Source organism: Tamandua tetradactyla, chromosome 8 (genome assembly GCF_023851605.1).
Source record: "Tamandua tetradactyla isolate mTamTet1 chromosome 8, mTamTet1.pri, whole genome shotgun sequence".
NCBI lineage: Eukaryota > Metazoa > Chordata > Mammalia > Pilosa > Myrmecophagidae > Tamandua > Tamandua tetradactyla.
The window spans coordinates 21,403,821-21,431,343 of record NC_135334.1 but is presented as its reverse complement, the minus strand read 5'-3'; the positions used below and the strand labels follow the sequence as shown (position 1 = coordinate 21,431,343).

At 37.8% G+C, this 27,523-nt stretch overlaps 1 protein-coding gene across 4 annotated transcripts in view; it reads left to right on the top strand.

Annotated features, from left to right (window-relative positions):
* CBL (Cbl proto-oncogene) overlaps positions 1-27,523 on the top strand; it is a 179,965-nt gene that overhangs the window by 107,776 nt on the left and 44,666 nt on the right. For 3 of the 4 annotated variants that reach the window (XM_077112671.1, XM_077112670.1, XM_077112672.1), the window contains one exon: positions 25,115-25,261. In XM_077112671.1, the coding sequence (XP_076968786.1) occupies positions 25,115-25,261 (147 nt within the window). Of the gene's footprint in view, positions 1-15,782; positions 17,879-25,114; positions 25,262-27,523 lie in introns of those variants that run through there. The other variant, XM_077112673.1, reaches the window with a different exon arrangement.

Sequence of the window (27,523 nt, the reverse complement as noted above, 5' to 3'; positions counted from 1 at the left end):
TATTAAAAATCCCAGTAGACTCGGGTATCATACAAGAAAAGTCTTAGTCTTTATAAGATTCCCCAAAGGAGAATGAAGATGAAGGGTCTGTCCCTATGGATTTTCAGGCCAGCAATGGCTGGTTTGAAAATTTAGAAAAGGTTTAGCCTATGCAATGTGAAAGTAATGGGAGAGGCACTGTCTTCCAATCAGGTAGGAGCTAGGGAAATTCCTGAAACCCTGAAAAAAATTATGCAAATTTTCCAGATCATAGGGACACTGTGCCCCTAAGTCTGATGATGTAAAAGGGATAACTGTAGTGACTTTACAGTGGACAAGTGTGGCATACACTACCAGGTGATCAAGGGTAACATCTTCAGTAATGTCATGTGCGTGTCATATACCAATGGATAGGATGTGATGAGACAGACACTTAACCTCAATGGTATTCTTTCTATAAGCTCATAACCCCAGTCTAAATATCAGAAAAACACCAGACAAACACAAATATACCAATATCCTCAAAACTACTACAACATGGACTTCCGGGATGTTGGCTGAATAGAGTAACTCGAGTTCAGCCCTGCTTCATAGAAAAGTTAGAGAAGGGATTGGAGGGCAACTGAGACTGCGGTTCAAGAGTGCAACTCACCTGGAGAGCCTTCTGCACTACAGAGGGCAGCCCTGGTAGCAGAAACCGAGGAACTGAGAAGCAGAACGCTGGAGCCTGGTGCAGGGGCATGCAGCTTGTGGGAGTGCACTGATGGGGAGCCGGGGACTAGGAAGCTGTTGCCAGCACATAAAGGCTACAGGTGCTAGCCTCTATATCCAGGCTACCCCCACCCCCTGCTCATAGTGTCACACAGCCTCACCCTGCACCCCTCTGAGTTCTGAATATCAGTTTATGACACTCCTAGACCCGTGCATGCGCACAGGCCCCCAGTCACGTTCTTCACCTCTGGGAACTTCTGTGCATGCACATGGGCCCCCAACACATCTTTCAGCTCTGGGAATGTCAGTTTATGGCAGTCCTAGACCTGGGCATGTGCACGGCCCTCAGTCACTCTTCTTATCTCTGAGAAAGTGCTGTCCAATACAGCTGGGTCACATCTGTCCCCAATATACGAAGGCATAACACTGATCTGCTTCCACAGCTCTATCATGTGCACAAAGGGCCCTGTGCCTTAGACCACAGCATACCAGGGCTATGCTCCCGACACCAGTGAACCTGTACAGCTACATCCTCCCTGGCAGCCTGGCATCCACACTCACAAGCACCAATATAACATCTCCAACCTGCCCTGAAACAAATCACCACACTGTTGTGACCCGCCATGTACCCTGCTCCCTGCTGCACATACATCCCGCCTTAAACTATTGAAATAAATCAACTCCCAAAGTAAATATTTACAATCAAGATTTTTTTTTAATTTTTAAATTTTTTTTAAAAATGCCAAGTAAACAAACAAACGCGGGCATTCTTAACTTTTGATCATTCCATTCTACATATATAATCAGTAACTCACAATATCATCACATAGTTGCATATTCATCATCATGATCATTTCTTGGTACATTTGCATCTATTCAGAAAAAGAAATAAAAAGAAAACAGAAAAAACATCATACATACCATATCCTTTACCCCTCCCTTTCATTGATCACTAGCATTTCAGTCTAAATCTATTTTAACATTTGTTCCCCCTATTATTTATTTTTATTCCATATGTTCTACTCTTCTGTTGAGAAGGTAGATAAAAGGAGCATGAGACATAAGGTTTTCACAATCACACAGTCACATTGAAAAGCTGTAGCATTACAATCATCTTCAAGAAACATGTCTACTGGAACATAGCTCTGCATTTTCAGGCGGTTCCCTCCAGCCTCTCCATTACGTCTTGAGTAACAAGGTGATGTCTCTTTAATGCATAAGAATATCCTCCAGGATAACCTCTCTACTCTGTTTGGAATCTCTCAGCCATTCACACTTTATTTTGTCTCATTTCACTCTTCCCCATTTTGGTCGAGAAGATTTTCTCAATCCCTTGATGCTGAGTCTCAGCTTATTCTAGGATTTCTGTCCCATGTTGCCAGGAAGGTCCACCCCCTGGGAGTCTTGTCCCACGTAGCTAGGGGGAGGGTGATGAGTTTGCTTGTTGTGTTAACTGAAGAGAGACGTCACATCTGAGCAACAAAAGAGGTTCTCTTGGAGGTGACTCTTAGGCCTAATTTTAAGTAGGCTTGACCTATCCTTTGTGGGGTTAAGTTGCAGAAAAACATCCCATGATTCGAGGCTCAACCTATACCTTTTGTTGTCCACACTGCTTGTGAGAATATCAAGAATTCAAATTGGGGAAGTTGAATTTCCCCCACTTCTCATCATTACCCGAAGGGGACTTTGCAACTACTTTTTCATTCACTGTTCAAATCACTCTGGGATTTATCGGGGCATCACTCTGGACAAACCAACAAAATCTCATATCCTACTCAAGGTTCCATGTACTTATGGTGTTCAATTAAGCTGTCTGCATAAGTTATATTAGGAAATGCACTAATCAATAATAAATTTTGTACTAAATAAACTTTTTTTATTAATTAAAGAAAAAAAGAAATTAACACAACATTTAAATCAATTCCATTCTACATATGCAATCAGTAATTCTTAACATCATCATATAGATGCATGATCATCATTTCTTAGTACATTTGCATCGATTTAGGAAAAGAACTAGCAAAACAACAGAAAAAGATATAGAATGTTAATATAGAGAAAAAAATAAAAAAAATAATAATAGTAAAAAAAAAAGACACAAACAAACAAACAAACAGACAAACAAAAAAAAACCTATAGCTCAGATGCAGCTTCATTCAGTGTTTTAACATGATTACTTTACAATTAGGTATTCTTGTGCTGTCCATTTTTGAGTTTTTGTATCTAGTCCTGTTGCACAGTCTGTATCCCTTGAGCTCCAATTACCCATTATCTTACCGTGTTTCTAACTCCTGCTGGTCTCTGTTACCAATGACATATTCCAAGTTTATTCTCGAATGTCGGTTCACATCAGTGGGACCATACAGTATTTGTCCTTTAGTTTTTGGCTAGACTCACTCGGCATAATGTTCTCTAGGTCCATCCATGTTATTACATGCTTCATAAGTTTAGTCTGTCTTAAAGCTGCATAATATTCCATCGTATGTATATACCACAGTTTGTTTAGCCACTCGTCTGTTGATGGACATTTTGGCTGTTTCCATCTCTTTGCAATTGTAAATAACGCTGCTATAAACATTGGTGTGCAAATGTCCGTTTGTGTCTTTGCCCTTAAGTCCTTTGAGTAGACACCTAGCAATGGTATTGCTGGGTCATATGGAAATTCTATATTCAGCTTTTTGAGGAACCACCAAACTGCCTTCCACAGTGGTTGCACCATTTGACATTCCCACCAACAGTGGTTAAGTGTGCCTCTTTCTTCACATCCTCTCCAGCACTTGTCATTTTCTGTTTTGTTGATAATGGCCATTCTGGTGGGTGTGAAATGATATCTCATTGTGGTTTTGATTTGCATTTCTCAAATGGCCAGGGACATTGAGCATCTCTTCATGTGCCTTTTGGCCATTTGTATTTCCTCTTCTGATAGGTGTCTGTTCAAGTCTTTTTCCCATTTTGTAATTGGGTTGCCTATCTTTTTGTTGTTGAGTTGGACAATATCTTTGTAAATTCTGGATACTAGACCTTTATCTGATATGTCATTTCCAAATATTGTCTCCCATTGTGTAGGCTGTCTTTCTACTTTCTTGATGAAATTCTTTGATGCACAAAAGTGTTTAATTTTGAGGAGCTCCCATTTATTTATTTCTTTCTTCAGTGCTCTTGCTTTAGGTTTAAGGTCCATAAAACCGCCTCCAGTTGTAAGATTCATAAGATATCTCCCTACATTTTCCTCTAACTGTTTTATGGTCTTAGACCTAATGTTTAGATCTTTGATCCATTTTGAGTTAACTTTTGTATAAGGTGTGAGATACAGGTCTTCTTTCATTCTTTTACATATGGATATCCAGTTCTCTAGGCACCATTTATTGAAGAGACTGTTCTGTCCCAGGTGAGTTGGCTTGACTGCCTTATCAAAGATCAAATGTCCATAGATGAGAGGGTCTATATCTGAGCACTCTATTCGATTCCATTGGTCGATATATCTATCTTTATGCCAATACCATGCTGTTTTGACCACTGTGGCTTCATAATATGCCTTAAAGTCAGGCATCGCGAGACCTCCAGCTTCATTTTTTTTCCTCAAGATACTTTTAGCAATTCGGGGCAACCTGCCCTTCCAGATAAATTTGCTTATTGGTTTTTCTATTTCTGAAAAGTAAGTTGTTGGGATTTTGATTGGTATTGCATTGAATCTGTAAATCAATTTAGGTAGGATTGACATCTTAACTATATTTAGTCTTCCAATCCATGAACACGGTATGTCCTTCCATCTATTTAGGTCTTCTGTGATTTCTTTTAACAGTTTTTTGTAGTTTTCTTTGTATACGTTTTTTGTCTCTTTAGTTAAATTTATTCCTAGGTATTTTATTCTTTTAGTTGCAATTGTAAATGGGATTCGTTTCTTGATTTCCCCCTCAGCTTGTTCATTACTAGTGTATAGAAATGCTACAGATTTTTGAATGTTTATCTTGTAACCTGCTACTTTGCTGTACTCATTTATTAGCTCTAGTAGTTTTGTTGTGGATTTTTCCGGGTTTTCGACGTATAGTATCATATCGTCTGCAAACAGTGATAGTTTTACTTCTTCCTTTCCAATTTTTTTTTTTTTTTTTTTTTGGTTTTTACGATGAGAATTTATTAACTTATAGTTTACAGTTCTAAGGCTTGATTAAAACATCAAGAGGAAAATACCTTCTCTGAAGAAAGGTGCAGGCATCCAAGGTTCCTCTCTCAGATAGCAAGGCACATGGCTGGTGTCTGCTGATCCTTTGCTTTTGGGTTTTGTTGCTTTCCGCTCCTGGTTGCAGAGGCCTCCTCTCTGAGCTTCTGTGAGTCTCTCTTAGCTCCTTTGGGGCTTCTCTCTCTCTCAGCCCTCTCCAAACTTCACTGGGTGCTTCTCTCTGGGATCTCTGGTCTTTTTCCGTCTTTTCGCCTCATAAAGGACTTCAGACCTGCCATTCTACATATGCAATCAGTAATTCTTAACATCATCACATAGATGCATGATCATCGTTTCTTAGTACATTTGCATTGGTTTAGAAGAACCTGTTTCTAACTCCTGCTGGACTCTGTTACCAATGACATATTCCAAGTTTATTCTCGAATGTCGGTTCACATCAGTAGGACCATACAGTATTTGTCTTTTAGTTTTTGGCTAGACTCACTCAGCATAATGTTCTCTAGGTCCATCCATGTTATTACATGCTTCATAAGTTTAGTCTGTCTTAAAGCTGCATAATATTCCATCGTATGTATATACCACAGTTTGTTTAGCCACTCGTCTGTTGATGGACATTTTGGCTGTTTCCATCTCTTTGCAATTGTAAATAACGCTGCTATAAACATTGGTGTGCAAATGTCCGTTTGTGTCTTTGCCCTTAAGTCCTTTGAGTAGATTCCCAGCAATGGTATTGCTGGGTTGTATGGCAATTCTATATTCAGCTTTTTGAGGAAACGCCAAACTGCCTTCCACAGTGGTTGCACCATTTGACATCCCACCAACAGTGGATAAGTGTGCCTCTTTCTCCGCATCCTCTCCAGCACTTGTCATTTTCTGTTTTGTTGATAATGGCCATTCTGGTGGGTGTGAAATGATATCTCATTGTGGTTTTGATTTGCATTTCTCTAATGGCCCGGGACATTGAGCATCTCTTCATGTGCCTCTTGGCCATCCGTATTTCCTCTTCTGGTAGGTGTCTGTTCAAGTCTTTTTCCCATTTTGTAATTGGGTTGGCTGTCTTTTTGTTGTTGAGTTGGACAATCTCTTTGTAAATTCTGGATACTAGACCTTTATCTGATATGTCATTTCTAAATATTATCTCCCATTGTGTAGGCTGTCTTTCTACTTTCTTGATGAAGTTCTTTGATGCACAAAAGTGTTTAATTTTGAGGAACTCCCATTTATTTATTTATTTCTTCAGTGCTCTTGCTTTAGGTTTTAGGTCCATAAAACTGCCTCCGGTTGTAAGATTCATAAGATATCTCCCTACATTTTCCTCTAACTGTTTTATGGTCTTAGACCTAATGTTTAGATCTTTGATCCATTTTGAGTTAACTTTTGTATAAGGTGTGAGATACAGGTCTTCTTTCATTCTTTTACATATGGATATCCAGTTCTCTAGGCACCATTTATTGAAGAGACTGTTCTGTCCCAGGTGAGTTGGCTTGACTGCCTTATCAAAGATCAAATGTCCATAGATGAGAGGGTCTATATCTGAGCACTCTATTCGATTCCATTGGTTGATATATCTATCTTTATGCCAATACCATGCTGTTTTGACCACTGTGGCTTCATAATATGCCTTAAAGTCAGGCAGCGCGAGACCTCCAGCTTCGTTTTTTTTCCTCAAGATGTTTTTAGCAATTCGGGGCACCCTGCCCTTCCAGATAAATTTGCTTATTGGTTTTTCTAATTCTGAAAAATAAGTTGTTGGGATTTTGATTGGTATTGCATTGAATCTGTAGATCAGTTTAGGTAGGATTGACATCTTAATTATATTTAATCTTCCAATCCATGAACACGGTATGCCCTTACATCTATTTAGGTCTTCTGTGATTTCTTTTAGCAGTTTTTTGTAGTTTTCTTTGTATACGTTTTTTGTCTCTTGGTTAAATTTATTCCTAGGTATTTTATTATTTTAGTTGTGATTGTAAATGGAATTCGTTTCTTGATTTCCCCCTCAGCTTGTTCATTACTAGTGTATAGAAAAGCTACAGATTTTTGAATGTTGATCTTGTAGCCTGCTACTTTGCTGTACTCATTTATTAGCTCTAGTAATTTTGTTGTGGATTTTTCATGGGTTTTCTACGTATAGTATCATATCGTCTGCAAGCAGTGATAGTTTTACTTCTTCCTTTCCAATTTTGATGCCTTGTATTTCTTTTTCTTGTCTAATTGCTCTGGCTAGAACTTCCAACACAATGTTGAATAATAGTGGTGATAGTGGACATCCTTGTCTTGTTCCTGATCTTAGGGGGAAAGTTTTCAATTTTTCCCCATTGAGGATGATATTAGCTGTGGGTTTTTCATATATTCCCTCTATCATTTTAAGGAAGTTCCCTTGTATTCCTATGTTTTGAAGTGTTTTCAACAGGAAAGGATGTTGAATCTTGTCAAATGCCTTCTCTGCATCAATTGAGATGATCATGTGATTTTTCTGCTTTGATTTGTTGATATGGTGTATTACATTAATTGATTTTCTTATGTTGAACCATCCTTGCATACCTGGGATGAATCCCACTTGGTCATGATGTATAATTCTTTTAATGTGTTGTTGGATACGATTTGCTAGAATTTTGTTGAGGATTTTTGCATCTATATTCATTAGAGAGATTGGCCTGTAGTTTTCTTTTTTTGTAATATCTTTGCCTGGTTTTGGTATGAGGGTGATGTTGGCTTCATAGAATGAATTTGGTAGCTTTCCCTCCGCTTCGATTTTTTTGAAGAGTTTGAGGAGAGTTGATACTAATTCTTTCTGGAATGTTTGATAGAATTCACATGTGAAGCCGTCTGGTCCTGGACGTTTCTTTTTAGGAAGTTTTTGAATGACTGATTCAATTTCTTTACTTGTGATTGGTTTGTTGAGGTCATCTATTTCTTCTTGAGTCAAAGTTGGTTGTTCATGTCTTTCCAGGAACCTGTCCATTTCATCTAAATTGTTGTATTTATTAGCGTAAAGTTGTTCATAGTATCCTGTTATCACCTCCTTTATTTCTGTGAGGTCAGTGGTTATGTCTCCTCTTCCATTTCTGATCTTATTTATTTGCATCCTCTCTCTTCTTCTTTTTGTCAATCTTGCTAAGGGCCCATCAATCTTATTGATTTTCTCATAGAACCAACTTCTGGTCTTATTGATTTTCTCTATTGTTTTCATGTTTTCAGTTGCATTTATTTCTGCTCTAATCTTTGTTCTTTCTTTCCTTTTGCTTGCTTTGGGGTTAGTTTGCTGTTCTTTCTCCAGTTCTTCCCAGTGGACAGTTAATTCCTGAATTTTTGCCTTTTCTTCTTTTCTGATATAGGCATTTAGGGCAATAAATTTCCCTCTTAGCACTGCCTTTGCTGCGTCCCATAAGTGTTGATATGTTGTGTTTTCGTTTTCATTCGCCTCGAGGTATTTACTAATTTCTCTTGCAATTTCTTCTTTGACCCACTCGTTGTTTAAGAGTGTGTTGTTGAGCCTCCACGTATTTGTGAATTTTCTGGCACTCCGCCTATTATTGATTTCCAACTTCATTCCTTTATGATCCGAGAAAGTGTTGTGTATGATTTCAATCTTTTTAAATTTGTTGAGACTTGCTTTGTGACCCAGCATATGGTCTATCTTTGAGAATGATCCATGAGCACTTGAGAAAAAGGTGTATCCTGCTGTTGTGGGATGTAATGTCCTATAAATGTCTGTTAAGTCTACCTCATTTATAGTAATATTCAGATTCTCTGTTTCTTTATTTATCTTCTGTTTAGATGTTCTGTGCATTGATGAGAGTGGTGAATTGAAGTCTCCAACTATTATGGTATATGTGTCTATTTCCCCTTTCAGTGTTTGCAGTGTATTGCTCACGTATTTTGGGGCATTCTGGTTCGGTGCATAAATATTTATGATTGTTATGTCTTCTTGTTTAATTGTTCCTTTTATTAGTAGATAGTGTCCTTCTTTGTGTCTTTTAACTGTTTTACATTTGAAGTCTAATTTGTTGGATATTAGTATAGCTACTCCTGCTCTTTTCTGGTTGTTATTTGCATGAAATATCTTTTCCCAACCTTTCACTTTCAACCTATGTTTATCTTTGGGTCTAAGATGTGTTTCCTGTAGACAGCATATAGAAGGATCCTGTTTTTTAATCCATTTTGCCAGTCTATGTCTTTTGATTGGGGAATTCAGTCCATTAACATTTAGTGTTATTACTGTTTGGATAATATTTTCCTCTACCATTTTGCTTTTTGTATTATATATATCATATCTGACTTTCCTTCTTTCTACACTCTTCTCCATACCTCTCTCTTCTGTCTTTTCGTCTCTGACTCTAGTGCTCCCTTTAGTATTTCTTGCAGAGCTGGTCTCTTGGTCACAAATTCTCTCAGTGACTTTTTGTCTGAGAATGTTTTAATTTCTCCTTCATTTTTGAAGGACAGTTTTGCTGGATATAGGAGTCTTGGTTGGCAGTTTTTCTCTTTTAGTAATTTAAATATGTCATCCCACTGTCTTCTAGCTTCCATGATTTCTGCTGAGAAATCTACACATAGTCTTATTGGGTTTCCCTTGTATATGATGGATTGTTTTTTTCTTGCTGCTTTCAAGATCCTCTCTTTCTCTTTGACCTCTGACATTCTAACTAGTAAGTGTCTTGGAGAACGCCTATTTGGGTCTATTCTCTTTGGGGTGCGCTGCACTTCTTGGATCTGTAAATTTAGGTCTTTCATAAGAGTTGGGAAATTTTCAGTGATAATTTCTTCCATTAGTTTTTCTCCTCCTTTTCCCTTCTCTTCTCCTTCTGGGACACCCACAACACGTATATTTTGTGCGCTTCATATTGTCCTTCAGTTCCCTGATCCCCTGTTCAAATTTTTCAGTTCTTTTCCATATAGTTTCTGTTTCTTTTTGGAATTCAGATGTTCCATCCTCCAATTCACTAATTCTAGCTCCTGTCTCTTTAAGTCTACCATTGTAGGTATCCATTGTTTTTTCCATCTTTTCTACTTTGTCCTTCACTCCCATAAGTTCTGCGATTTGTTTTTTAAGTTTTTCTATTTCTTCTTTTTGTTCAGCCCATGTCTTCTTCATGTCCTCCCTCAATTTATTGATTTGGTTTTTGAAGAGGTTTTCCATTTCTGTTCGTATATTCAGCATTAATTGTCTCAGCTCCTGTATCTCATTTGAACTATTGGTTTGTTCCTTTGACTGGGCCATATCTTCAATTTTCCAAGCGTGATCCGTTATTTTCTGCTGGTGTCTGGGCATTTGATCAGATTTCCCTGGGTGTGGGACCTGGCTGGTTGAAAGGTTTTTCTGTGAAATCTCTGGGCTCTGTTTTTCTTATCCTGCCCAGTAGGTGGCGCTCGTGGCACTCGTTTGTCTGCGGGTCCCACCAGTAAAAGATGCTGTGGCTCCTTTAACTTGCCAATCCGAATCTCGCAGTCGGCCCGGGAAACCGCGCGTGGAAGGGGGCGTCGCCGGCCACCGTGGTTTGCGGGAGTGCCGGTCCAAATTGCCCAGCTGGCCCGAGACCTCAAGCGTGGTGGGAGGGCCCCGCTATCCAACGTTCCCAGTCAGACCGGGAAGCCACGTGTGTGGAAGGGACCCCAGTCGCCAGCCTCCCCGGCCCGGGAAAGCACGCGCCCCTCGGGTATCTCACCACAGCGGATTCTCCCTGCCCGTTCAGCCATTCCGGAATGGGGTACGCTGTCTTTTTGGTCTCTGTTATGGCTCCAGGAGCTGTTTCATATTGCTTCTGTTTCTTTAGTTGCTGTTCTGGAGGAGGAACTTGGTACAAGAAGGCCTATGAAGTTCATGGTTTCCCTCTCAAGTGGAAGGGCACATGGTGAACACAGTCAGAGTTTCTCTCTCAGCTGGAAGGGCACATGGCAAACACGGTTTCATCTGCTAGCTTTCTCTCCTGGCTTTGGGTTTCATGAAGCTCCCCGGGAGGCGTTTTTTTTCTTCATCTCCAAAAGTCACTGGCTCATGGGCTCTCTGCTTCGTGGTGCTGCTCTCTCTGATTCTCCCCATTTTGCCTTTTGTATTTTATATGTCATATCTAATTTTCCTTCTTCCTACACTCTTCTCCACACCTCTCTCTTCTGTCTTTTTGTATCTGTCTCTAGTGCTCCCTTTAGTATTTCTTGCAGAGCTTGTCTCTTGGTCACAAATTCTCTCAGTGATTTTTTTGTATGAAAATGTTTTAATTTCTCCCTCATTTTTGAAGGACAATTTTGCTGGATATAGAATTCTTCGTTGGCAGTTTTTCTCTTTTAGTAATTTAAATATATCATCCCACTGTCTTCTCGGCTCCATGGTTTCTGCTGAGAAATCTGCACATAGTCTTAATGGGTTTCCCTTGTATGTGATGGATTGCTTTTCTCTTGCTGCTTTCAAGATCCTCTCTTTCTCTTTGACCTCTGACATTCTGACTAGTAAGTGTCTTGGAGAACGTCTATTTTGATCTATTCTCTTTGGGGATACGCTGCACTTCTTGGATCTGTAATTTTAGGTCTTTCATAAGAGCTGGGAAATTGTCAGTGATAATTTCTTCCATTAGTTTTTCTCCTCCTTTTCCCTTCTCTTCTCCTTCTGGGACACCCACAACACGTATATTTGTGCGCTTCATATTATCATTCAGTTCCCTGAATCCCTGCTCATATTTTTCCATTTTTTTCCGTATAGTTTCTGTATCTTGTCGAATTTCAGGTGTTCCAACTTGCAGTTCACTAATCCTAACCTCTGTCTCTTGAAATCTACCATCGTAGGTTTCCATTGTTTTTTTCATCTCTTCTACTATACCTTTCATCCCCATAAGTTCTGTGATTTGTTTTTTCAGACTTTCCATTTCTTCTTTTTGTTCATTCCTTGCCTTCTTCATATCCTCCCTCAGTTCATTGATTTGGTTTTTGATTTGGTTTTCCATGTCTGTTCGTACATTCTCAATTAGTTGTTTCAGCTCTTGTATCTCATTTGAACTATTGGTTTGTTCCTTTGACTGGGCCATATCTTCAATTTTCCTGGTGTGATTTATTGTTTTTTGCTCATGTCTAGACATTTAATTACCTTAATTAGTTTATTCTGGAGATTGCTTTCACTTATCTTACCTAGGGTTTTCTTGCTAGATGAATTTGTTGTCTATCTGTTCTTTGACCTTCAGTTCAGCTTTTTCCGGACCTGTAGCTTAGGTTTTGTTTAACAGAGGATAATTTTTCAGTTCTTGTTTACTTGTTTCTTGCCCTGCTTGTATGGTGCCTTTTCCCTCCCCACCCATAGGGGGTCTATGTAGGTATTATAGACTCCAGCCGGGTTTTCTTAGACTAAACAGGCCTCCTATCAGGGGGAAGGGGTCACCTGCATCAGTTTTCCCTGATGGTGAGACCCAGCAGGGTAAAAGACTTTCCTGTGAAGTCTCTGGTCTCTGTTTTTCTTATCCTGCCCAGTATGTGGCGCATCTGCCTGTGGGTCGCACCAGCAAAAGATGTTGTGGCACTTTTAACTTTGGAAGACTCTCCCTGCTGGGGGCGTGGTGGAGATGGAGGAGATTTTGTAGGCTGGTTTTAATGGCTTCAAATTGCCAAGCCCTGGGATCTGAATTCCTTGAGAGAGGGATTCCACCTGAGTTGGGCTTCACCCCTCCCCTGGGGAAGGCACAGGTGGGAGACAGCCCTGAAAGCTGCCTGTTTCTGCCTATGCCTGGGGCAGTTGCAGCCTGAGAAGTCCCGGTGCTGAATCCAGAGGCTGCCAAGTCTCTGTAGAAACACAGCCACTAAAACCTCTGTTTCCTCCCCCTTTCCTCTTTTTCCGTGAGCCCAATGAGCGAACTCTGCTTGACCAGGTTTAGTGTCTCTTTCCTTTCCCTCTGGGAAGCCACCTGTGGGGGAGGAGCGCCGCGTGCCGGCCACTGCGGCTTGGGGAACTCACGGTTTTGGGGGGGAGGCTTGCAGCCGGTCCAGCTGGTCCAGACTGGGGTACGCTGTGTGTCCCATCACTGACGTGGCTCCAGGAGCTGTTCTGTACTGTTTCTGGTTATTTAGTAGTTGTTCTGGAGGACAAACTAAAACGCGCACATTGCTATGCCGCCCTCTTGACTCCTTCTCCCCTCTCCCTTAATTTTGAAGGACAATTTGGCTGGGTACAGAATTTTTGACTGGAAGTCTTTCTCTTTCAGGATCTTGAATATGTCATTCCACTGCCTTCTTGCCTGCAGGGTGCTAGTTGAGTAGTTTGAACTCTGTCTCATTTGATTTCCTTTGTTTGTAGTAGATTGTTTTTCTCTTGCTGCTTTCAGGATTTTCTGCTTCTCTTCATTTGGCATTTGACAGACAGATCAGTATGTGCCTATGGATAATTTTTTCTGTGTGGAGTTCTTTGGGCTTCTTTAACTTGTACATTTATGTCCTTTATGAAAGTTGGGAAATTTTTCCCCATTATATCTTCAACTACTCTTCTTTGCTCATTACTCCTCTCTTCTGGGACATCAGTGATTCTTTTATTTGTGTGCTTTTTTTTTGTCTGTCATTTCCCTGAGTTCCCATTCAGTTTTTTCCATCTTTTTTGCCATTTGCTGTTTTGAGTCTTCGAAGTCAATTATCCTGTCCTCTCCATCACTTATTCTTTCTTCTGTTGCTTCAAATCTGGTGTTGTGTCCTTCTAGTATGTTTTTTAATTTGTCAACAGGGTATTTAATCTCCATGATTTCCACTGTATTTCTGTTTATTCTTTCAAATTGCTCTTCTACTGTCTTCTTGATCTCCTTGTCATTTGCTATCCCACTTATTTTATTAAGTTGAGTTGTATGAACATCTTTGATTAGTTGCTCCAAAGTCTATGTCTCCTCTGGTGTTTTAATTTGGTCATTAGGCAGGGCTATATCTGTCTACATTATAATATGTTTAGTGATCTTCTGCTGTCTTTGTCACATGTAAATATCTTGATTGACTGACTTTGGGAGTTGATTTCTTTCAGTAGTCTAAGGCCTTGTGTTGGCAGGATGGATGTACAGCAAGGAGTAGGGCACGGGGTGGAGCACTTGGTATGGTAATTTGTGTCAGGACTGGTATGGGCACAGGTTGTGGATGTTACACCGGAGGCTTGTGAACGTGGACACCCAGCTGTCAGGGAGGATGTAGCTGTGCAGGTCCAGTCTAGAGGGCGTAACCCTGGTGTGCGTGGGTCTAAGGCACTGGGCCCTTTGTGCACATGTGTAGAGCTGTGGCAGCAGGTCGGCATTACTCCTTCATGGATTGGGGGCAGATGTGACCCGGATGCACAGGTTGGCACTTTCTCAGAGCTGGGAAGTGAGGGCTTTACACATGCACTGTTCTAGAACTGCTGTAAAGTGCGGTTCCCAGAGTTGAATGATGTGACTGGGGACTTGTGCACATGCGTGGGCCTGGTAGTGCCATAAAGGGATGTGCTGAGCTCAGGGAGAGCAGGGTGACGCTGTGGAAAACTATGGGTGGGGTCGGGGGGTAGCCTAGGTATGAAGGTTAGTGTGTGTGTGCGCTGACAACCCCCTGCAGGGAACAGGGAGTGGGGGGTGATACTCGGGAGGGGTGCAGGAGAGGTGGGCTGGGCTGCTCTTGGAGTGGGTGTGTGGGGCAGGTACGTGTACTGGGAGCTGATGGGGTAGGGGTGCCTGGAGCACGGGGAATGGGAGTGGGTGATAGGATTCAGGTGTGTGGGGTGTGGGGTATGCAGTGAATCTCTGGTCACAGGCCTGTGCTAGTGTGGGTAGCGTGCCCAAGGAATGTGGCCTGGCTTACTTTGTAGTCTGGCGTTCCTGTCCATGCACTCCCGTGGGCTCTGCAACTCTGTGCCTCTGTGCCAGCCTCCAGCCTTCTGCCTCTCAGTTCCTCAGCCTCCGCAACTAGGGCTGCCGCATGTGGTACAGAAGACTCTCCCAGGTCAGCTGCCCTCCTAAATTGCTACCTCAGTTGCCCTCCTGTCCCTTCTCTAACTTTTCTGTGGAGCAGAGCTTATCTGGTCAACCATCTTCCCGGAAGTACCTCTAGGTGAAGATTTTCATTTCACGTTTTTTTTTGATAGCAGAAGTAGAGTTAAACAGTACTTCATTGACTTCCTTTGAAGCTTTGTTGAAAGAAGTTCCATTGTATCTATTTTTAAAGCTGATTTCTGTGAGCAGAGGATGCTGCTATTGAGTTATAAATGTTATCTCAGAATGCTCTCAGCATTCTTTGGATGACATTATTGTTTGTATATAATAGTTGTTTTGGAGTTTAATGAACAGGAAATACAATGCCAGTTATCACTGAAATGGTACCAATGGAAGGAATACTTAAAAAGCATTTGTCACGTCACCCTTCCGCAGTGTAATTCTTCATCATAGGTTCTTAAGCCCACACCATGGCTGAGTGAGAAAGCATGGATTATGTTGTGATTTCACTTTGGGAATGTTTTCAGTGTCAAAAATGGTATTGTATAATGTTGTGCAGCATGTTTGTTAATTATTGTATTTTAAAGTGTTAATCATTTTGAAATTTTCATGTTGAGAAATATAGTATCATTAGTTCCATTGTATTGTCAAAATAGATTAAGCCTAAATTATTGTGCTTTTCCTCAGTGTTTTATTGTGAAAATCTTCAATCATACAGAAACATTAAAGAACTTTGCAACAACCCATATCCTACCACCTAGGTTATGCAATTAACTAAATTTGTTGTTATATGGAAAATTTTGTTTTTGTTTTTAAAAATCATAAAAACATGTTTGAGTCTTTGAACCATTTTTAATATTGAAGCAATATTTTGAAATGGCTGAGATGAGTTTTTTTGTTTCTGTGTTATTTCTTCACAATTTATAAAATTTTATGAATAAAATAATTCATACATTTTGGATCTTAGCAATTCCCCAATGTAGAGTATATAATAGTACTTTAACAGATTAGATTGATTTTTTAGACTTTATATAGGGTTCATAGAATTCATTGACCATTTAAATTCCGTAAGATTGGCTTTTTAGGCAGAAAGAAAATATGCTTTTTACAATCATTGTGAGCTTAATGTAATTTCTAGACCTCAATTATGTAGGGATAAGCACCAGCTTTCTTTCTCTCATATCTTTCCTCTTTAAATCCTCTTACGAAAAACTGGTTGAAGTTAAAATTTCCTTTCTAGTTTCAAAGGAGTGGTATAGCATACATTCTTTAACATTTTATTTTGAAATACTTTTCAACGTCTAAGAAGTTGCAAAATCAATACAAAACCCATACAGAGAACTGCAACATACCCCCCCATTCAGATAACCAGGTCCACCAACTTCATAACATTTTGCCACATTTGCCATATCAGCATTCATTTATTTTTATTGATGGGGAAGAGATCTTTGAGAGTAATTGGTTCCAGCTTTTTCATATTACATCTGGGGCAGCGGAGGCCAGAGAGGTTAAATAATTGTCCAAGGACTTGATAAGTTATGAGTAGATCAAGAACTACATTTTAAATCTCTGATCTTCTTGACTATTGTTATATATCATTTATACATTTCAGGTACTCCTTTGTAGAAAAAATAAACATGACATGTTTGTCAGTTGTAGAATTTATCTCTGAATATCAAAATAGATTTTTTTTTTTAAGTGCATCCCTTAATGAGAATATCTATATGAATACATTGGTCGCATTGTTTTGTAAGTCACCATTTTGGTTTTTGGAGGACCTCAGTCTCTTAATTTTCATTTCTTAACAGTCTTTTCCTTGAAGGTATTATTGTACTTCTAAAGTACAATAAAGTACAATGGAATAATTCTCATTAAAACAGAATATAGTGGTACTATCAGCATTTGCCTTAAATGTTAATAAATTCATTTTTAATATAAGGGGTTAAATTTTCTCCCTGTTACCATGTTCAGTTTTCCATTTCCTCTTTCTCTGCAAAGTACTGTAAGATCAAGAGTTAAGGCAAGTTGTTTTTGGTATTCTATGTAGTAATAAATGTACTTTGTCAGAAAAATTTATCCTATTCATATAAATACCAATTTTCAATTTCTGTTTGACCTATAGAAATGATGATTGTGATTCCTGTCAAGGTATATTTATTTTTCTGCTTTTTTTGAAGCTTAAACAGAATCTATCGTTGTTTAGATTAGGACTTGAGGTAGGGGAAGAGAGCTGACACCAATCTTGAATTTATTTTAAAACTGGTCCTACTTACAGAATCAACATTTGATTATGGAGGGGTTGTAAGAGAAGATGGAAAAGCTACAAACTAAAATTTAGTTACTTACAACAATTGTGGTTAGAGTTAAAAATAGGACAAGGTGCTCTAGTATATAATTTCCTCCTTCCTCAAACACTATGTTAAAGAAACACCTGTACTGCTTGCTTCTGCAAGCTTAAGAAGAATATTATCTTCAGGGCTGTGCCAGTTTGAAGCTATTATGTACCTCAGAAAAGCCATGTTTTAATTCTGATCCAATCTTTTGGGGCCAAGCATATTGTTTAGGGTGAGAAACTTTGAATGGATTGTTTCCATGGGGATGTGGTATACCCAGTGTGGGTGTGACCTTTTGGTTAGATTATGTCCATGGAGATGTGACGCAACCAGTTATGGGTGTGGCTTTTTGATTGTATCGATATGTGACTTACCGATTCAGGGTGGGTCTTGATTAATTTACTTGAGTCCTTTAGAAGGGGAAACATTTTTGGGGATACAGAATCACAGAATCTTGGAGAACTGTTGCTTAAAGAGCTGATAGAGAGAGACACAGGTGTTTGGAGATTCTTGGTGTGCTGACAGAGAGATCGGATGCCTAGACACAGGCAGAGCCCAGCAGACATTGCCATGTGCCTTCCCATGAGATGCTAAGCAAGCCAGAACCAGAACTGTGTCTCGGAGAAGCCAATGAAGACCCACAGTCTCTTAGAGCGGAAACTACTGACATCAGAAGCTGGAAACAACAGAACTGGGGACAAGGACCAGCAGATACCAGCCATGTGCCTTCCCACGTGATGGACATCAGCTTTTCTTGAGTCAAGGTATCTATTCCTGGATGTCTTATTTGGACATGTTTATGAAACTGTAAACTTGTAATACAATAAATTCCCTTTCTAAAAGCTGTTTTACTTCTGGTATATTATATTCTGGCAGCTTTAGCAAACCGATACAAGGGCACTGAAGAGAATTGTTAGCGCATATTGTGTAAAACTGAAGTAACTGCGAACAGAGTTTTAAAAGGAAGTACTTTTTTTATAAGCTCAAATATCTATGCCTCATTATTCTCAATTTGCATGTTAACAGTTCCTGCTTATTAAATTCTGCCCTGTACACTATAGACACTGAACCATAAGCCTAAGGCTTTAAAATGTTTTTGAACAGGTTTTCAACTCAAATCAGTTAACAAAATGTTTTGACCCATGGGCTTTTATAGATTCTTCACTTCCTTTTAAGAAATGTGATGCTTACAGTGCACATCTCTAGTGGTTTTCAGAAATGTAAGCTGGCTTTTTGGGGGGTTGCATCCTTGAGTAGGAAAGTGTCTTAAATCGATTTTTGGTAACTATATCAGTCAGCACTTTGAACTGCTCTTAGGTATCTGGTGCCATTATATCCTTGTGGTCAATAACTTTCCCTTTTTTGTGTGGCTTACTTCATGAATTAAAAAATACTTTCTGTCCATTATTGTTTTGGTATAAACATTTTATGTTTGATCCAGCATAATGCTGAATACTCAATTAGGTTCTCATTAGAAAATTATTTGAAGAGCCAAAAATACTGACATAGCTCAAGATTTGCTCCTTCCCTTCACTTCAAGCTCAACTAAAAATCAAAACTCAGAAAGGCTTTCCAAGATTACCTTCCCTGAAACGACAACGCCTTCATGGCTCTCTGCTCGTACTTTGCTTTATTTGTCTTTCAAGCAGTTTTCTCTCACCACTTGCTACTCTCCCATGGGAATGTAAATGCCAAGGAACCATGAATTTTGTTGTTTGTTGCTCTGTCCGTATGGTAGGGACTCAAATGTTTTCTGAAAGTATAATTAAGGTAAGAAATTGTGTCAGATAGTCTAGAAGGATATTAATACAAATCAGAAATGGATTCAGCCCTTAAGAAATATATAAATCTTATAAAATACAACACTGCCAGGGGAGATAAGACATAGATACAGATACTTATAGTCCAGTAGAGGTTCAGATGACACAAGAGAATTGCAGAGAATGTGGGTTGTTTAGAAAAGGTTTATGACTTCTAGCTGGCTTCTTAAGAAATGATATTCGAGCTGGATCTTATTTCAGATTAGGGAAACAGATAAGCAGAGGCTCAGAGGTGGGAAAGCAAAGAAGGGTAGTGTGTATAAGAAAAGATGTATGGTATGTGTGAATTTTTTTCTGTTTTCTTTATTTCTTTTTCTGAATTGATGCAAATGTTCTAAGAAATGATCATGATGATGAATATCCAACTATGTGATGAAAAGAAAAAGAATGTTCATATCGTTTGTTGATTGGTTTTATTAATAAAAATTAAAAATAAAAAAAAGAAAAGATGAGATACTCAGTTTGGCTAGAACATACAAGTGACAAACTAAGAAATTAGATAAAATGGTAGATTTGGTCCTAGTCAGTGAAAGTCTTAAACTCCAAGCTGAGTTAGGTTTTTATCCCATTAATATGTTGAAAATTGTCTTTTCCCCCTTCTAAGGCTGTTATATGTGGTGTGATTTGGACTTGCATAGGAAAAGACAATTTAAACTGTTGTTTAAATTTTGGACTTGTCAGGTGAAGGCAACAAGGACTGTATTAGAATAATGTAATTCAAAGATAGGATTGATACCAAAGTGTCAGCAAATCAGCACAGATTGGATTGGGGAACAAGGGAAATGGAAGAAGCCAAGATGGTGCTAAGGTGTTGAACTTAATGTGCAGAGATGTATTGTCATTATTTAGATATAGTGAATATGAGGAAAGAGCAGATAATGAGAAGGAAGATTAAATTTGAGTATGTTGCTTTGGGGTGCTAACATTCAAGTGGAGAAGTATGTTGGGCAGTTGGAAGCTACCAAATCCTAAAATTGGGGAATATTTGCAAAGTAGTTTTTGAAGCCTTGAGATTGTAAAGGGAGAGAACAGAGTACATGGAGAAAGAAAGGAAAATAGCGCAGAGCAAATTCTTGGGAAATACCTCTGTTAAGAGGTTGGGGGAAAAAAGCCATGGATTAAACAAAAGCAGTTAAGAGAACCAAGAAAGGACCATGTTGGAGAAATCAAAGAAAAATACTTTCAGCAAAAAGCAAGATTTTAATCTATTTCTCTAGACAGAGCTCTATTGTAACCTAGAGTGTGTGTGTGTGTGTACATATATATATTTTCTATTATACATTATTCTGCTCTATCTACCACTTCTTCATACATAGTAGACTTTAAATAATTCAGCAAATTTAAAGGGAATCATGAATGTCATCTAAGTATCTCAGATTCAGGCTTTTGTGCAGGCTGGTGTCTTGCTGAAGACTTGAGTAAAATCATTGAGAAAAATTTGTGCTTTGCAGGTTTTCTACCAAGTTATCTATTTTGCATTTCCTTTGTGATACGTTCTTGCTGTTTAGTACTCTTATCATTTTACCAAAGAGGGAACAAAAATAAAGAGTCCTAAACAGCAATAATAGAGGATCAAAAAGTGCAATAAGAGTTAGGAATTGGATAAGTACATATATTTTTATTTTACACTTGAGCTATTTATTTCACACTTGAGCTATTTGAAATGTAAATTATTTTTGACTGTTTAAAGAGAAGATTAATTTTATCCCTTTTGTAGCTTTCTTCAGAAAACAGAACAGACACCTAGAAAGGGAATAGTTTTCTACAAGTGAAAGAAGACAAATACTAGAAACAGAAGCTGGTTTGTGGAAAAGATGATTGGAAAGGTTTCAGTGGCATTTTGCAGAAGAGTCAGAGTGAGACTTAATTTAATACTTCATTTTTATTTTAAATAATATGATTATGAATTAAGTTAAAATTTAATAGTCCATTTGTAATGCAAGAATAAACTTTTTATTTTTTAAAAAATTTTTTTGTTGGTTATTTTTATGTTTTGTAAGAATAAGCTTTTTAATACATAAGTACAAATTATCGATGCAAAGGTAAATAAGCAAGTATAATGAATAGCTGATTTGGTGTATAACAGTATCTGAGACATCTGCATCATGTTCTGTGTGACTGTGACATTAAAGATGACAAAGATAACCTGATAAAAGTATGCACCTGATGAATAGAAACATCATTTGCTGCATTAAATTGGTATTGTGTGGCTTCTTTATAACTAATCAAATGTTATTAGACCAAGTTAATTGTTAAAACACAGTGGTAGAGGTAGAAGGGTAGCTCAGTAGTAGAATTCTCGCTTGCCACTTCCCCCTCCCCCAACCTCTCCTCCCCCCCAAAAAACCCTCCCTTGTCAAACATTAGGGTCACCCAAATCAGTGAGCCAAGCCCTTGATCTTTTTTTTTTTTTTATATTTTACCTGTGTATTCATTTTATTCCATCAGAAACAGCTTCATTATGACAGAAGTACTCTAATTAGCAAACATTAGTTCTTTCTTCTCCGCTCTACCTAGTTTACTACACTTTTCTTCTCAAATATTTCCCTTTCCAGATAGTCATTCTGAATAAAAAGCAAAGCAGTAGCAATATCCCATCTTTTAGCCTTTTTCCCTGGTTTGTATCTTCATGAGGATATATTATAAGAAGTGACTCACAATTGTAGTATTGAATGGAGAGAAGACTAAATTCGGAATATCTCAGCTTCTCTAAAACTCAGAACCATTATTTGCAACAGACTCTAAAGAGAAATAGATTTTAAAAAAAACACCTTGTTTTTGTAATAGATGTTTTTCTTCCTGAGATGCTGATACGGATATCTTCCTTTATTCCAGGGAGCATATCTTACAGCATTTGAGGCTCCTGAGCTAGGGCTGTAGATGTGTGAATATACATGGCCAGCCCCGGGGGTGTTGAGCCCTTGTTGCAATGCTCCCCAGAGATGGCAATGTGCATCAAGTTTGTGTACTCTTCAAAATGTTGCTGATCAGATCCTGTCTGTACATGTACCACCACTGTCACTATATAGTGAAAATTTCAAAATACTAGAAATGTTGAAACATTTTACAGCATTTATATACACCACCTAGATTTGACTGTTAGCATTTCACTATTCTTGCTTTATCACATATCTATTCAGTTATCCATCCCTCAGTCTATCAATCAATATATTTTGGATGCATTTTTAAAATTTATTTATTTATTAATTAAAAAAATTAACAACAAATGAACAAAAACATTAACATATGATCATTCCGTTCTACATAATCAGTATTTCACAATATCATCACATAGTTGCATATTCATCATTTCTTAGTACATTTGCATCAATTCAGAAAAATGAAAAGAGAGCAGAAGAAGAAATAAAACAAAATCAGAAAAAAAAGATTATACATACCATACCCCTTACCCCTTATTTTCATTGATCACTAGCATATCAAAGTAAATTTATTTTAACATTTGTTCCCCCTATTATTTATTTTTATTCCATATGTTCTGCTTGTCTGTTGACAAGGTAGATAAAAGGAGCATCAGACACAAAGTTTTCGCAATCACGCAGTCACATTGTGAAAGCTGTATCATTAGTCAGTCATCATCAAGAAACATCAAGCCCTTGATCTTGAAGATTGTTCTTGTGAAGCTTATGTAGGTAGTGGAGAAGCTTAGCCTACCTATAGGTGTCCCTAAGAGTTACTTCTGGAGGACCTCTTTTGTTGCTCTGATATGACCTCACTCTCTCTAAGCTTAACTCTGTAAGTGAAATCATTGCCCTCCCTTCTACGTGGGACATGACATCGAGGGGTAAAAGTCTCCCTGATGGCATGGGAGATAATTCCCAGGGATGAGTCTGGCCCTGGCATCATGGAATCAGCAATTCCATCCTAACCTAAAGGGGGAAAAGAAGTATAACTAATAAAGTATCAGTGGCTGAGAGAGTTCACATAGAGTCGAGAGATTATTCTTGAGGTCACTTGTTCTAGTTTGCTAGCTGCTGGAATGCAATATACCAGAAACAGAATGGCTTTTTAAAAGGGAAATTTAATAGGTTGCTAGTTTACAATTCTAAGACCAATAAAATGTCCCAGTTAAAGCAAGTCTGTAGAAATGTCCAATCTAAGGCATTCAGGGAAAGATACCTTGGTTCAAGAAGGCTGATGAAATTCAGGGTTTCTCTCTCAAGTGAGAAGGCACATGGCAAACACGGCGTCATCTGCTAGCTTTCTCTCCTGGCTTCCAGTTTCATGAAGCTTCCTGGGAGGCATTTTCTTGCTTCATTTCCAAAGTCCACTGGCTCATGGACTCTCTGCTTCATGGTGCTGCAGCATTCTGTGCTCTCTCCAAATCTCTCGCTTTCTCCAAAATGTTTCTACTTTTATAGGACTTTAGAAACTTATCAAGACCCACTCAAATGGGTGGAGACACACCGCTACCTAATCCAGTTTAACAACCACTCTTGATTGGGTTATATTTCCAGGGAAATGATCTAATTATGTACAGTATTGAATAAGGATTATTCTGTTTTTACGGAATGCCATGTTGATTAAAACATGGCTTTTCTAGGGGACATAACATCCTTTCAAACCAGCACGTCACTCTTAAGCAAGCTTCAGTTAGAAATTGCTACAACTGTAACCTGCCAAACACCAACCAGGACCATTCTAGCCAATCCTAAAGAACACCTAGGGCAATAGATAAGATTCTACAAAGATTCCATGCATAGGGTAACTTTCCAGAAACCTACAACCTCCAGGTGGGTGTCTGGACCAGGTATGTCCTGGGGCCAGCCTCTCCAAAACTATCTGATGCTTTGCTAGTTCAAAACTAGCAAATATTCAGCTATCTCCCTACCCTATATTATTGACAACCCCTTCCAACATGGAAAATTTAGGATGGTCATAGCTCAAATACCCTAAATACTCTTTAGGGGTATAGAAAGATCCAAGGTGAAGATAGGGTTTAAAAAATGAATATAATTCCTGAATCATTATATTAGTATTTTTTTTAGTCTACAGTATCTTAGAACAGCTAGAAGTAAAAACCTAAAATTGTGGAACTATAATCCATACCAAACTTTGAAATCTGTTCTACAACTAATTGTTGTGCTGTGCTTTGAAATTTATTGTTTTTTTTATATATGTTATTTTTCACACACACACACATTAAAGTTGATTGTAATTATAAAAATATATATTCCTTCTAGCCTTCTATATCTGGAACAGCTAGAAGGAAAAATCTGAGATGATGGTATGGTAACTCATGACAATCTCTGGGATCTGTCCTATAACTACTTGTTGAAGAGTGCTTTGAAAACAATTGCTTTTTTCTTTCTTTGCTTTGTATATTTGTTATATTATACAATAAAAACAGTTTTAAAAAAATCACAACGGTAACATATGCATTTAAATGTAGACATTTTTGTATGGTTTGGATGTTAATGTTAGAGTTTCACTTTTGGGGAAGGAAGTGAAGGTGTTTTTTTGGTAAAACTTAACTTCTAAGTCCTGATTTAGTGAAAACATTTGTTAGGTCTGAATATTTAAGTGGTTCTCTTAATTGAGAATTTTCATTTATTTTTAATTTGATGCACTGTATGATGACTTTTGTCCAGAATAGCTCATACAAAGCAGATATAATAGATTTTGCTTTTTTAACATTTCCTTTTTTTTGTATAGGTGATAGATTATAGGAGTGCACAAGTTCTTACACTAGTTACTCATTGAACTCTCTAATCTTCTATCTTAAAGAAACAAGTTTGTGTTAACTTTATGCCTAGGTTTTTAGGCCTTATTCATTTAAGATTAAAAGCCTTAAAATATATTACTGTTAATTTTTTTCTTGTTTACTATACAACATCTATCTGAATAGAGGAAATAGGAACAGGCCTGGTGAATCCAACAGACTTTCTTCAATTATATTTGCATCTTTTATATGATATTAGAGCAAAACAACTTGTCTGAAGTTCTTCTTAGAACCAAGATGACAGTATCACAGAGTGTTTAATATTGTCAGCAGCACACTTCCTCTCTTTCATGGTTTTATATTTTTTTGAATAATATTGTCCAGAAAGAGGTTTTTTCTAAATGTGTTTTAATGTTCTTATTAATTAGATACCTATTATGATGAGTTCAGTGCTTTTTATATTTTATGTGTTTAATTATTACACTTTTGATCGTTTATAGGCGAAACCTAACCAAATTGTCCCTCATCTTCAGCCACATGCTGGCAGAACTAAAAGGAATTTTTCCAAGTGGACTCTTTCAAGGAGACACATTTCGGATTACTAAAGCAGATGCTGCAGAATTTTGGAGGAAAGCTTTTGGGGAAAAGTAAGTCTCAAATCAATGTTGATCTTTGAAAAACTAAAGCTTATATCGGGGGGTTTGTTTTCTGTTTAAGTTTTTGTTGATGTGTTCAAAATTTTGTTAAGAGAAAAAAATAATGAACATATGTGTACCCACTGCCCAGTTTTGGTAAACGTTACCTTTTTATTTTTTGCCCTAAACATTTTTTTTAAAAGAAATAAAGCTTTGCAGGTTCACTTGAAACCCATGCTCCTTAACCGAATACTCTCCACTCTCTCCCCTTCCATTCTTCTGTTAACGGACATTTATATTTACTTGCCTTTGCAGATTGTTCTCCAGTGAACAATGTTCTATTTGTCTTTCTGTACTCCTGTGCAAGAGTTTTTTTCTTAGTTACATACCTAGGAGTAGACTTGCTGAGTCGTGGGGTTTCACATTTTCTGCCTTGCTAAATATTGTTTAATTGCCTTCCAAAATGGCTCTAAGTAACGTACAAAAATTCTACTAGCTTCCACTTTGTTTAACACTGATAATATGAATTGGTATCATGTTTTCCTTTACAATCCTTAATGAAAAATGGTGTTGAACACCTTTTCACCTTTATGACCAGTCGAGCTTTTTATTCTGGTTTGCCTATTCCCATGCTTTGTCTAGTTTCCTATTGTGTTGTGTGTCTTTTTCTTGCTAAAGGAGGTTTTTTATATATTCTGGATATTAATTCTTTGCTAGTTATATATATTACAAATATCTTCTCCCAGTCTATGGCTTATCTTTCTACTTTGCTATACTAGCTTTAGGTGCACAGAAGTTTTAATGAAATAGACAGATTTATGAGTCAAACGTATATTAAGTATAAATATAGATGTCCTGTGTGCCTTCTAAAATTTTAAATCAATGAACTGAAAAGATAAAGGAATGGAATTTTTCAATTGAATATACAGATCTTAAGTTTTTCCCTAAGGCCTGCATTTTTTTTTTAATCATGTTTTATATTTAAAATACATAATAATTAGTGAATTTTAAAACTTAGTTGAAGAGGATGCGGATATATTTAACTTTGTCCCTTTAACTTAATAACTAATTTACATTAAAGGGACTTCAAAATGTTGCTTGATCTGACTCTTATTTCCATGCAGGTGAATATATAAAATTTCTGAAGAAAATGAGATATTATTTATTTAAAGGTCCTGAGAAATAGATATTCCATAGTATCTCTTGCTAGCCTTACTGTAAGGTTTAGTGAGTCTTAGGTTAAAGAATTTCTTCATCTATCAGAATTCTATTCTGCCTGTACCTTCTTGTTTATTCACTGACAGTGTGGATTCCTCAAAAAATACAGAATGTTTTACACACTTGAAAAAAAGTTGGTTTAAACACAAGCTATTAGTTAGTAAAGGTTTGACTACAAGTTATGTTTATTATGTTGAAAGGATAATCTCATCTCTTTCCCTTCTTCTCTAATAGAACAGATGTTTGAAGAAAGATTAGACAGATTAATTTGCAACATTTTGCCGAAGAATAGTAGAAAAGACTTCTCTGCTATTAATTTAGTCATCAGAAAGTTAAGAAGAAAATCTATTCTAGTTTACTAGCTACCAGAATGCAATATACCAGAAACAGAATGGCTTTTTAAAGGGGGAATTTATTAAGTTGCAAGTTTACATGTTCTAAGGCCGTGAAAATGTCCAAATTAAAGCAAGTCTATAGAAATGTCCAATCTAAGGCATCCAGGGAAAGGTAATCTTGGTTCAAGAAGGCCAATGATGTTCAGGATTTCTCTCTCAACTGGAAAGGCAAATGGCAAACATGGCAGCATCTGCTAGCTTTCTCTCCTGGCTTCTTGTTTTGTGAAGCTCCCCCATGGATGTTTCCCTTCTGCATCTCCAAAGGTCTCTGCTTGTGTGGGCTCTGTTTCTTTCAGAATCTCAAGCCTTTTCTAAAATGCTTCCTCTTTTAAAGGATTCCAGTAAAGTATCAAGATCCACATACAGTGGGTGGAGTCACATCTCCATGGAGATACCCTAATCAAGTTCCCAATCTACTTTACTGAAAAGGGATTAAAACAATCTTTTTTTTTTAATTTTAATTTTTTATTTTATTTATTAAACATGCCATCATACAAACACAAACATTCTTCCCATAGGATCATTCCATTCTACATATATAATCAGTAATTCTCAATATCATCACATACTTGCATATTCATCATCATCATCATTTCTTAGAACATTTCCATCAATTCAGAAAAAGAAATAAAAAGAAAACAGAAAAAAATTCATACATACC